At 46.9% G+C, this 13316-nt stretch overlaps 1 protein-coding gene across 12 annotated transcripts in view; it reads left to right on the forward strand.

Annotated features, from left to right (window-relative positions):
* Rgs6 (regulator of G protein signaling 6) overlaps positions 1-13316 on the forward strand; it is a 559464-nt gene that overhangs the window by 440551 nt on the left and 105597 nt on the right. For all 12 annotated transcript variants that reach the window (XM_031356050.1, XM_031356047.1, XM_031356049.1 and 9 more), the window contains exons 9-12: positions 706-787; positions 2323-2397; positions 4425-4523; positions 5525-5586. In XM_031356050.1, coding sequence (XP_031211910.1) covers positions 706-787; positions 2323-2397; positions 4425-4523; positions 5525-5586 — 318 coding nt within the window. The remainder of the gene's footprint in view (positions 1-705; positions 788-2322; positions 2398-4424; positions 4524-5524; positions 5587-13316) is intronic.

The raw sequence follows: 13316 nt of genomic DNA on the forward strand, positions 1-13316 counted from the left end.
GATTATGGGTTTATTTCAGTCCAGTAAACTAAAGGGCTCCCAAGAGAGGTGAGAACCACAAGTCACATGGCAATTAATCTGAGGTGCATTTTACTTTGATGATGTGGAGCGGTACATGCTTGGGAGTGGGGGTGGGGGAAGTCGGGGATGGACGACTCCTGATCAAAACAGACAGAATCTGGCTTTGCCATCCATAATTTCCCTTCTGCAGTTTTTGCTTTTCCCAACTGAAGCCACTGATATTTGTCTTTAGGTTCTTGTCCCAGGCTAGGGCCACTACACTGACTTTTAAGACAAGTCACTGGAGCATTTTACAGATGTTTTGACTGCTGTTTAAGCTTCTATGTTTGGGAAGGAGAACTGGCAACCAGGTGGCAACATCCCTTCTTACCAAGTCACACAGGCAGGGACAGACTGATGAAGAATTCAGAGCTTAGTAACCTAGATCTTCATACCTTGAATGGGCAGCTCTGCTTCTGCTCACTCTTCCTGTCTGCCCGTCCGAGGTCAGGGCTCACAAACGCTAATCTGTAACCCAGCCAATAACAGCCAATAACAAGCTCTTTTCTGTGTGTGGAGTTTCGGAGGGTGCCGTGCGGGCGGCAACAGTCTTAGGAGCACCGTAGCTCCTAGGAGCAGGAATGCTGAGAGGGCAGAAGAGAAAACAGCACAAACACCTCTTACTTCCTCTCTTTACTCTTCCAGGATTGACCGGAAAAAGGATAAGACAGAAAGAAAAATTTTGGATAGCCAAGAACGGGCCTTCTGGGATGTCCACAGGCCAGTGGTGAGGAAGCTCTGCTCGATCCCCCTAGTCAGACCCGCCTACCTTATTCTTTCCTTTTATCCCAGGAAATGACTGTCTTTGGTGGCCATGTGACTCTTCCTTAGGAGAGTTTTTTGTTTGTTTGTTTGTTTGTTTGTTTGGGGGAGGTTCGAGACAGGGTTTCTCTGTGTAGCCCTGACTGTCCTGGAACTCACTCTGTAGACCAGGCCGGCCTCGAACTCAGAAATCCGCCTGCCTCTGCCTCCCAAGTGCTGGGATTAAAGGCGTGCGCCACCACAGCCCGGCCCTTAGGGGAGTTGCTAAGTTTTTCGAGGTTGTTCTTTCCATGTGTTCACATTCTCTCCACAGACCTCCCAGAGGAATGTCAGTTCCATCTTTTAAAAGTTATACACTGGTGAAAATATAGGACTAGAAATGGGGAACAATGTGGGTGTGGAGAGCGGAGCTTTGGAGTCCCAAAGTCTCCATTCCTTCCATTAGCAATGTTCGTTTCCACCGTCATTAAGCCCCGAATCTTAAGACGTTATAGTAGCCATGTTCTATAGTCTCTGCAAACTCTGGAGTAGTGAAGAGTGAAGCGGTGTTCCTGTGTGAGCTAGCGCCCTCCCAGACACTACTCACACACTTTGACCAGTGTGTAGCTTTGTCTCACATGTGTACCCCTGTGAAGACACCACTGCTAATATTATAATGTTGACTCAGTGTGGTGAGCCCACAACTGAGCTCAGTTCAGGCAAGGTCACAGCCGTTCCGTTTTCTCCTATGGCACAGCAGAGCCCCCTTTACCCTTAGGACACTACGGAATTCTTTGATACCCTACCTGGAGGCTACGGAAAATGGAAAAGTCACCAAGAGGAACAAAAAATGTAGAAAGCCTAGAACCAGATAACCAGAACCAGTAGAGGCTGCTGTCCAGCGTGGAATAGGAAGGCGGAGTCTTACCCTGTTCAGCCTCATCTGGGCATGGTTAGGCGGGGTGACTCAAAATGAGTGTTCTTCTGCACCACGTCTGTAAATGGCCATTATGCCCTGAGAACATTGATTTGCACGTTACAAAGAAAATTTAGCAAGCAGATGAATTCACAAATCAGAAGACAATGAAGCTTGACTGTGTCTCTGATTTCACATTATTAAAACAAATCTTGATTGCCCTCAGGAAATGGAATTGAAAATGAACAAACTATTGCAACCTTCCTAAAAACCAATTAAATGCGACAGTGCTACAAAGCCCCTCCCTGTCTGCATATGGGAATTTTTTTCAGGTGGGACATAGCAATGGCTATGCTCAAAGCACTGTGGCCACTTGAATATAAGGGTGATGCCAGGAAGGCCCTACTAGATCCCCCACAAGGTGTCCTGACTATAAAGTCAGGTTTTGTATTTCCAGTGAGAACTCCACAAAGGAGCATTGTGACAAGATGATAAGATGAAGCGTTATCTGCGAAGGGAAGGATTAGGTCTGACAGTACTACTTGGATTCAATTGGAAGCATAATTTTCACTCAGTAATTTATACTATTTTTTTTTTCTTCTCAGCCAGGCTGTGTGAACACAACGGAAATGGATATCAGAAAATGTCGGCGTTTGAAGAATCCACAAAAGGTTAAAAAGGTTCGCCAGTTGACTCGAATTACAACTTCCTGGTGGGGACTAGCCCTCTGTTCCTGCAGGGCGTTCACAGTGATTTTTCTGCTTGTTATTCTGCCACACTTTGTCTTTTAAAATAACTTTATTCACAAATTCTAGAAATAGTCGTTGGGTGGCTGCTGGTACGTTCTAGGCATTGTGCAAATTGCTGAGGTTCAGTTACAGGTTTGGGGGATCCCATGGTTTTGAAGGGAATGAAACCAGACCGCAGGCATGGGGCCACTGTGCTGCATTAGGGGAAATGGGCAAGTTCAGGAGCCCCTGGAGGTGTAGCTGAGACAGAGTTGGGGTGTCCCAGGGGCTTTATGTAAGCAGGATCCTCTGAGATAAAGAGTAAATAGAAGGTGCCTCTGGGGACGTTGCAGTGAAGAAAAGAAACCACTGGGGAAAAATACAAGAGACCCTGCAGGTACACAGAACCTGGCACTTAGAAGCAAATGGGAGTGTTTAAATAGAGCTGAATTGCCAAACCCATGTCACCATCTTGCCCTACTTTGAATGACCCCAGGATTCCTTATATTTCACTGGACTAAAATGGGCAGTGACCACAGCATCCCCATGGATACGGTACTCAGACTACCTCCATCCATACGTTCACCCTCTCCAAAGACCATGCCACACAAGAATGTGGCTATGCTCTATAACACTAACTTCAGAAGGTTAGCAGCACATCCTCAAACATTGCCAACTCACATGATGACCAAGTACAAATTCGGAGCACTTCTGATCAGAAGTGTTTCAGTGCTTGGGATGCTTGTAGACACCTCTCAGGCTATCTTAGGGGGAAGGACCCAAGTCTGAGTACAAAGCTCACTCATCTCATAGTCAGCCACTATAAGCATATAGTCCAAAGGTAATGTTATATGTTATTTTCAGTGGTCCTATGCTTTAACCAGAACCTATTCTATGAGATGAGGTGTAGAATTTCCTCTTGTGGGATTTGGGAAGATTTCATATATTTGGACAAGGATTAGTGATGTGAGAGTGACTCTGTGTGTGGTGTGTGTGTATGTGTGTGTGTGTATGTGTGTGAATGTCTGTGTGTGTGAATGGGTATGTATGTATCAGAGAGAGAGAGAGAGAGAGAGAGAGAGAGAGAGAGAGAGAGAGAGAGAGAGAGAGAAGAGAAGAGAAGAGAAGAGAAGAGAAGAGAAGAGAGGGAGGGGGGAGATGGAGAGACAGAGACTGAAACCCCAGTTATGTACTTCTTGAGGTTGCATATGTTATCTGATCACTGGGTAAATAACAATACTATATTTCAAACCTAGTCTTGAGTGTACTCGTTTAGTCTCTAATGGCCCTGATTCTAAGATTCCAGAGTTGTATGCAGTTCCCTGTATGTCACCTGAGCCTTCATAATCGTGTAGATTTCAGCTATGCATGGCATGTCCTTCAGGGCTATTTCTTCCCTCTTCGTAACACCACAAACTACTCGAAAAGCAGCCACGGCTGCAGACTTGTGTGGAAAGTGAGCAGAACATGAGCCGGGAAGCCTGGCATCTCAACCCTGTGCCAGATGGCCATGACATCTGCTGGCCAGCAGGAGACCTGTAGGAAACTTTTGAACGGACCTTTTCAGCTGTTGTTCTTAAGCTTACTGTTGACCCCAAATCACCTGGGGTGTTTGTTTAAAGTATGGACTCTCAAACCCACTAGTGAGAGTTCTGATTCAGTCAGTCTGGGGTAGGACTGAGCAATGTACCTCTTGACCAAAGACCCCCAGTGGATTCTTCGAAGTTAGCTGGCCTCTGGGTTGTACTTAGAGAAACAGTGCGACACATGGAAACCGTTTTAGCCCAAGGAAATGAAGGATTTCCTTGCTGTTGTAACCCAAAGAGGATGCGGTCCCTTAAGAAGTCTACCATGGGAGAAATTCAGATTCAAGTCATTTGGCTGGATGTCATAGAGATATTAGAAGAGAAAAAGGGTTGGTGCCCGAGGCACCCACAACACTGAGGGTATGCGATTCATATTTTTGCTTCATCTTCTAGTCAGTGTATGGTGTGACGGACGAGACCCAGTCACAGAGTCCAGTGCACATACCAAGCCAGCCAATCAGGAAAACGACAAAAGATGATATCCGAAAACAGGTGAGTGAATCCTCAGAGCGTGATCCATGAGCGGCGGAATCCAGCTGCTGGGTGACTTCCACCTGTGTGCACCACAGGTGACACTTTTAAAAGGCATCAGAAACTCTCCATGTGGATCTATAGCAGATATTAAAAGGGGTGTGAATGAGCTATCCCAGTAGTGAGCTGGCTTTTGAGGTCAGGGTTCCCACACACCCACACCCACACCCACGTGCATGCTGTGAGAGCTAAGGAAGGAAAGGTAAACACCCCACCCTGGAGGAGTTAGCATTATAATGAACTTCCAGAATGCACCAGTCCAGGACCACTACCTCTATATTGCTAAGACTCCAAAGGGAAGACATCAGAATAAAGAGAGCTCCATCCTAAAGCTCTCGCAGCATCATTTTCTGCTTATAACTCACATATTATTTTATGTCTTGATGAGGAAGCCAGATTAACAGTGAGTGGCTTAGGACGTCGCTCCCTTCTGATGTCTGTTCTTTATTATGCCTTGCTGGCTTCTGATGGGCTGGACCAAAGAGTCACTTTCGATACCTTTTTCTGACAAGCTTATGGCTAGGTGGAAAGAAAGAAACAGACAGATGCAAAATAGCTACTGGTTGATCCTTGTTAAACACAGCCAATATGTGGGTGTGACACATACGTGGAATATATATCACAGCGACTGTTGCTGGGGTTTAGTACCTATTGTCTATCTATCCTGTTGCCTAGGGTTTTGACTACATGCTATTCTTTGATTGAATAATTTGGGGGGAAAGTAAAAATTAAATGATCCTTAGGAACAGGTGAGACTGAGATGCTAACCTGCCTTAGAATCCTGAGTGTGGCAGGGATTCCTGAAAGGGAAAATCGGTTGCTGGAGTTTGAGCTACAAGGTACGAGTGTTGCCCTCGGAGCTGTTTAGACCTTGGTGGGATTGCAGGCTTTGGGTTCATGGGATGAAAGAGAATCAAGCTCTGCTTTGGCCTCAGCACCTATGTTCTCTCTTTTCTCACCAGATAACATTTTTGAACGCACAGATTGACAGACATTGTTTGAAAATGTCCAAAGTGGCTGAAAGGTACGCTGCCCCCGCCTCTCAATATTATTACCATGTGCATATTTTATAAAGGAGAAATGTTACAGGGTTCTAGTTAGCAGGTGTATTCAGCTTCAGGAGATGCCCATACTCACTCCTTCAATCTGGCATGAATAATCCCCAGGCCCTGTGTGAGTGTAGCTAACAGGCCTCCCCTGAGCAAGACACAGTCCCTTCCTTAAGCTTCCGCCATAGGACCTTGTCAACCAGGGAAGAACAGCTTTAACAAACTCCATCATTCACCTTTGCCCTCAGTCCCTTGGTTGGTTCAAATGGAATTGCTCCCTTTCCAGCCATAAAATGCCCAGATTTACTTTACGGGGGTGGAGGGCAGGGATGGGGAGAAATTGTGTGTGCCCTTTGAGGTGGTCACATACACAGGAGGGGACTAGATCCTTGAGAGGTGTCCCTCCTCCACATACCAACACCTGCTAAGCTGCATTGCCTTCAGCTCTAAAACAAACATCAAGCCCCCCTGCAGCCTGACTTCCCCCAGCAGCTCCTGGGCTATAATCTGCACTGGTAGCTGGTTCCACTCTGTTACCTTATGGGAGACTCAATTTTATCAACTAAATGGTCCGGGTTTTTAATGTTTCAGTAAAGAGACCACTTGGGGATTCAGTATGGGATAAATCTAACCAGGCAGCCAGAACTTAATACTTATTCATCCATATGCTGCTGTAAAAGCAGTGTCCAATTTCTGAAGGAATCCAGGATGTAAGTAGGGCTACGTACTGCATATTAGGGAAACTGAGCCCTTTATGCATGTGGGGTACTAGCTGTGTGACCCACCTGTAAGGATTTCCCTGCTGTCCCCTGGGGTAAGCCACACCTTCTCTCTGGACAAATGGGAACTCAAAAAACTCCAACCCCAAATCCAAAGCCTGGATTAGTGCTCTGCTCAGGACCCCAAGGTCATTTGGGCTTATAGCATTTTTATGTCTATTTGTGTGCATGCTCTCTGTGTGTGTGTGTGTGTGTGTGTGTGTGTGTGTGTGTGCACTCCCTCTTGTATGTTTGTTGTTATTGTTCTGGTACTGGGAACTGAACCTCACAAACCGTGGGCGAGTGATGTGCTACCTATATTCCCAAGACCTCGGTTTCCTTTTTATTTTGAGAAGGGGATCTCACTGTTACCTGGGATGTCTTTGAACTCCCTCTGTAGTTTAGGCAAGCATTGAACTTGGGATTCTCCCGAGGAACTGGAATTACCTTTAGGTCCAGTTATAAAGATTTAATTCTTTCAAATTATGGTATGTGTGTGTATGTGGAAATACGCACAGGAGTGCAGCTGCCCACAGATGCTAGAGGAGAGCATTGGATGCCCTGGAGCAGGAATTACAAGTGGTTGTTAGCCGCCCAGTGTGGGTACAAGAAAACCTAGCTGGGGTTCTCTCTACAAAAAGCCATTTTTGTTCCTAAGAGCTGAGGCATCTCTCTATCCTCCTGTTTGTACTTTTAATAACACTTAGTTATTGACATCCCGGGCCAGACAATGGCTTGCTGCATTTCTAAGGTCCTATCCTATGCATAAGAATGTTATACAGGGGGCTGGCGAGATGGCTCAGCGGGTAAGAGCACTGACTGCTCTTCCGAAGGTCCTGAGTTCAAATCCCAGCAACCACATGGTGGCTCACAACTACCCATAATGAGATCTGACGCCCTCTCCTGGTGTGTCTGAAGACAGCTACAGTGTACCTATTTATAATAATAAATAAATCTTTAAAAAAAAGAATGTTACACAGCACTCCTAACCTCTATCCACTAGAGGCCAGTAGTGTCATCTCACCATTGTGACAACCAGCAATGTCTCAGAGCATTAGCAAAAGTGGACAAGCAGCAAAATCGCCACCCCCACCTCCAACCCTACCCCACCCCACCCCATGTTGAGAATTACGGTGTTCCTGTGTTCCATAGCGCAAATGCCTCTCACAGTGCCAATGGTGGAAGCTCCCACCACATGGATAGCAGTTATTCTAAAGTCCCAGGTATCGACAGCTGCAGGCTACACACTGCTTCTCATCCTCGCCATCAAAATGTGGGACTCCCGGCCAGCACACCAGCTTTTCATTCCAGACTGCGGGTACCTTCGCTTCCCACCCCCAAACAGCAACCAAGAGCAAAGCTGCTGAAGTTGCCTCGACTTTCCTGTACCATGGCTGTGAGACCCTCAAGCCTCCGTATGTGAGGCAAGACACAGAAATGGCTAACCTGGCATGCTGCAGGATCCATGTGCATGGTCATATCTGGTTTAGAAGAGCTCATAGGACATACACAGAGCATCTTTCATCAGGTTCCCATGTCCAGGGTCAATGTTCTAAGGCCAGGATGGAGAGCTAAGCAATGGGAATTCCCAAACCCCAGCCTGAGGCATGGACTCAGGGGTTCCAGGGGAGACTCAAGCAAACTGTACTTTGAGCTTCAAGTGGACTAATCTGGTGTCTGGGAATGCTATTGCAGCTACATAGCCTGAGAACTCAACTTCAGAGGGGGATCTCTGAGTTCAGCTTTGTCTTATCTTTGGGGTAACGGGAGAGGCCTAAACCAGTCATTGTGAGATACCAGTCAGAATGCAGTAGGTGATATGTCCCAGGAGGGCCCGTAGCAAAGGCAGGGAGTCTGGCAGATCCCATTGTTTGTTTGTTTATGGGCTGCCTGGGAGGAGCCCCAGCTGGTACATCTAATTACACTTGAGAGGTGCTCACACAAGGGGTTATTCCAACCACAAGTCCCCAGCTAGAGACTGCCAGGAGTACAACCCCAGCAGAGGCAGCAATAACTGACATCTCTTCAATTCGACGACAGGGAGGGTTTTCATTAGAGCCACAAGCAAACTCCCAGAGAGCAGGCGGGGGAGAGCAGCCGGGTGTTTGCTGGAGATAAAGCGGCCCAGGCCTAGCCTGTCAGCTGCTGTGTTCTGCCAGGAGGGGCCGGGTGGTGGCACTGGCAGCTGGCCAGAGGCGAAAACTGAGCTCTCCTGGGTGAGCCGCACAGTCCCATGCCTGGGCTCTGGTTTCCCCGGGTCTGCTCCAGGTGATAAGTGTTAATTAGAATTGTGTCCCCCTGAGGAAAAGTCTTGCCTTCCTCCCCCCCCCCCCCCCCCCCCCCCACCGCCCCCACTTAGTTGCCTAAGAACCCAAGAGGTGAGAATCTGTTGCTGGTGATGCTGGTGGCCAGTTCTGAAAAAGCAAGAACCCGGACAGGATTAAAATCTGCAGCAGTAAAGGGACAGAGCAGTCAGCGGGTGTGTCTAGAGACCCTCTAGGGAGGTTTGACTCCTGCTTCCTCTGCCATCTCCTGTGTTCTCAATGAAGCAAGCTCCTTCATCTCTCTTTCTCTACTCTTCTTCTTGAAAAGAGGCGGTAGTGTTGCTGGTTAGCCCACAGGGTTAATGAGCGAGCACATGCTCGAGGCCTGGCTCCAGTCCTTAGCACTCAGTCAGGTCCCTTGCCAGCAAGCAGGAAGGACTAGTAATTTTCCAAAGTGGTGATTAACAGTCCTTCTGGCAGCAGCAGAACTCAGGTATATGAGGTGGATGGAGGAGGGAGACCGGCCTTGAAGATGACAGTTCTGTGTTAATGCAAGTCTTCCCGGCCACCCTCTCTCCCTCCTCCCTCTGACTCCTATTCCGACAGCCGCGCAGACTGCCCAAGGCCAGCGCTGAAGCTCTTGCTCTGTGCAGTTCCCCTTTTCCTACCTTGTAGACATGCCAGCCTCTCGTCTTCCAGGAGGGAGGTGTCGTGTATGGGGGGACTGGCTCTTTAGATCTCCTCAGTTCATTATAGTTTCAAATACTCTGGGCATTGTTCCTAACAGTGTTTAAATGCCCCTGACATCTCTGCATCTGTGTGCTTCCTAAGGTGCTTCTTGAGCTATCTAAATGTGTAACCCTGTTCTTGACTCTGAAATAACAATCACTGTATATACAGATTAACTTTCCAGATAAATACTGCTCACAACTATCCTTTTTTGTCTTAACTATTTTAAGTGAAAATCTTCCTTAAATGTGGCTCACAAACTTGCCTTCCTAAAGAAAGAACACTACCTTCTAGTTCATTTTTCTAGATAACTTGAGCCAGTGTTCTTATAGTTTGCTTTTAAACTCCTTTAAATTAAATTCCTGATCTTAGGAGATAGCACTCACAGCTTCCTACACAAAATGGCCCTAGAGTCCTATGTTCTTTGAGTCTCTGGTTCAAATTTTTACATCTTGGTTTTCTTTCTTCCTTTCTTTTCTTTTTTATTTTTTTATTTTTTAATTTTTGTTTTGTTTGTTTGGTTGTTTGTTTGTTTGTTTGTTTGGTTGGTTGGTTGATTGGGTTGGGTTGGGTTGGGTTTTTTGGGTTTTTGAGACAGAGTTTCTCTATGTAACCTTGGCTGTCCTGGAACTCACTTTGTAGTCCAGGCCTTGAACTCAGAGATTCACCAGCCTCTGCCTCCAGAGTGCTGGGATCAAGAGCACACAGCACAGGTGATACCCTCTCTAAGCATGCATCCTCTCTTCCCAGGCCGTAATAGACAAGGCTAATTGACAAGTCAGCTGTGACTCACAAAGAACCTCCATATTCACAGGCTCAACCCTACAATAGCTTCCTTCCTCTGTCCACAGCAGATCCATTCTCCCTCAAGGATGGCCAAACACTACCTAATGCTACATACACTATCTTCTCCTACACCTACAAACCCTGGTCTTCAATAATGACTAATAATAAAATAGGACGACCTTAGCAATGTGTAACAGTGATGTAAATACAACCTCTCTTGGAACTCTTGAGGACTCGTATAAAGAACAGGTGAAAGATGTGCTTTACAGCTTTTCTTTGGAGCCTCTGGATCACACGCACTACCACTCAGTGCAACTTGAGGTAGCCTTCAGTAAAACAAGGGTTAGTTGAACACCAGCACCATGATTCCACAACAGTGGATCCGATAACACATATGGAAACTGAGCAACTAACGGGGAGGTAGGATATACAACATGGAAATGCTGGGAAAAATTCATGTCTTGGGTGGAGATTGTATCACACTGCTCGGGCCAGCGTGTGACTTTAAAATGTATGAATTATTTGTTCCTGGAATTTTCCACTTAATATTTCCAGACTGTGGCTTATCATAGGTGACTGGAGTTGCTGGAACAGCAGTATATAGAAGTGGACATTACTCAATGGGCATTCCCTTTCTCAGGTGTCTATTCACCAACTGGTTGCATGGGCTAAGGAGCACATTTGCTCGCAGCTGTAGACTGGGTAGGAAGCTCTGCTGATCCTAGCTGTCTGTCTCGTGTATACTGCTTCTGACCATGTAGGATGGCCTCCACAAGGGGCAGCTGTACTCTCTTTTACATGAACTCCCATCCCTAAGCAGGCTAGTTTGATACCACTCACACAGAAACAACAAGAGCACAAGAACAAAGCAGATTCAGGCAACACTCAGGTCACAAGCCCCAGTTAGATTAAAAGGCTGGAGTATTACAGCCCGTTTTTATAGTCAGTCTGCCACAGCAGACACTGAAATCGCAATGGCCCTGATCCTAACTCAGTGGTTCTCAACCTGTGGGTAGTGACCTCCACTGAGGTCACATATCAGATATCCTGTATATCAGATAATTACATTATGGTTCATAACAATAGCAAAATTACAGTTATGAAGTATCGATGAAATAATTTTATGGTTGGGGGCCACAACATGAGGAACTGTATGAAAGATTCGCAGCATTAGGAGATTGAGAACCACTGTTTAAAAGGCAGTATAAAAGCTCTCTCCCACGAGCCATGTTTTTCTTAACGACAATAAACTTTGAAGCATGGAGTGTATTTCACCTAGAGACCCTGAAGAGACCTTTGTGTTAGTCACCTGCCTGTTACTGTGACTAAATACCAGAAAGAATCAACTTAGAGGAAGATTATATTTGAGCTCATAGCTCAGAAGTTTTGATCCATGCTCATTTGGCCCCATCACTTTGGGCCTGTGCCAAGGCAGACTGTCAAGTGCTAAGGGCACGGTGGAACAAAGCTGGTAGCTGTGAGTGGGAAGGGGAAGAGAGAGAGGGCATGGGAGGAAAGGAGAGAAAGGAGAGGAGAAAAGAGGACAGGGCAGGAGAGGAGAGGAGAGGAGAGGAGAGGACAGGACAGGAGAGGACAGGAGAGGACAGGAGAGGACAGGAGAGGACAGGAGAGGACAGGAGAGGACAGGAGAGGAGGGGGGGACAGGACAGGACAGGACAGGACAAGACAGATCAGGACAGGACAGATCAGGACAGGACAGGACAGGAAGGACAGGAGAGGAGAGGTCACATCCCAATATCTCCTTCAAGAGCACAATGCCAGCAACCTTCGTTCTCCACTAGGGTCTGCCTCTCAAAGGTTCTACTGCCCCACATGGGATGCTGACCATTCGTTCTCCGCTAGGGTCTACCTCTCAAAGGTTCTACTGCCCCACACGGGATGCTGACCAAGCCTGTCATACTTAGCTTTGGAGGACATTAAAGAACCAAACCATAACAAACTCTGTGGTGACTTCTCCAGACAGATGAAGTTGCCAGAGACATGAGGCCTTCCTACTCTTCACAGGAGTCTCAGACTCATCTATTCTAATCCACCCACCCAAGCCTCCCATTGCTGGCTGCAGTGTCATATGGCTTTATACAGAACTGTAGACATCTCAGCTTCCAGTTGCCTGGCTTCTCTGATCTCCCCCCTGCCTGAGAGTTCTTCCCAAGCCTAGCCATGCTGTGGGACACCACAGTAACGGAGGGACTGCCTCAGGTCCCAACACAGCACCTGCACACAGAAAGATCAAGTTCTCTCATTTTTATGCCTGCTGATATACTCGGCTCACCTTTACTCCATTACTGGGAGTCCTTAGTGTGTCACAGCTGACTGCTGCATTGATTTTTTTTAACATCATCTCACTTACCCATCTCTGAGATTGCTGCTGCTCCCTAAAATTGAATGCTGGTTCCTCCTCTGCCTCCTGACCCTCGGTGATCATGAAATGTAATTAATGAAATGCGATAAGACAGCAAGGAACCGGATACCCCAAGGCTCTATTAAAAATCTGCTAGGGTGATAGAAGTCTGTGAACTTAATGTCTGGTGATAAATTCAAGGGAGGGAGTGAAGGAGGCCAATACAACTCTTCCTTCATGTGGTTTGAGAAACTGTGGGATCCTTTCACCTCCCAGCCCATCTTAATCAGTAGAAAAGGAATGGCAAGAAGTCACCATATAGCCAAGGCCATCCATCCTATCCAGACCAAAATCTGGAGTCTGTAGCCTGTGGAGGAAAAGGAGTCAGGTGAAGCTGCCGCACACATTCTCCTTTCAGAGGGGTTACATTCACCATCACTCAGCCCAGGTTTTCCTCCTGGATACCTCATCTCTGGGTAATCTGCAGTGAGGGCATTCTGTGCCCCCTCCCACCTTCTCCCACTTCCTTCCTCCCCACCTGTAGAGGGGCTCTGCATCCTGTGTCTCTTCTCCCTTCAAGTCCTTCCTGTCCTACTTTCCTTCTAAGCATCACTGTTTAAAAACTGCACACACCCCAAAAGGGAGCAAGCATGACCCCTCCGCACGCCCTTGCACTTTTGGGTCTCCTGCTTTCTCAGAGGCTCTGACTTTATGCATGCCTTACCACATTTTAGTGTATTCCTGAGGTGGGGACAAAAGACACCTGGGCACAGCATTTTAGATTCCACTCCTAGTTTTTTTGGTTT

Source organism: Mastomys coucha, unplaced genomic scaffold, assembly GCF_008632895.1.
Source record: "Mastomys coucha isolate ucsf_1 unplaced genomic scaffold, UCSF_Mcou_1 pScaffold6, whole genome shotgun sequence".
NCBI classification, from domain to species: Eukaryota; Metazoa; Chordata; class Mammalia; order Rodentia; family Muridae; genus Mastomys; species Mastomys coucha.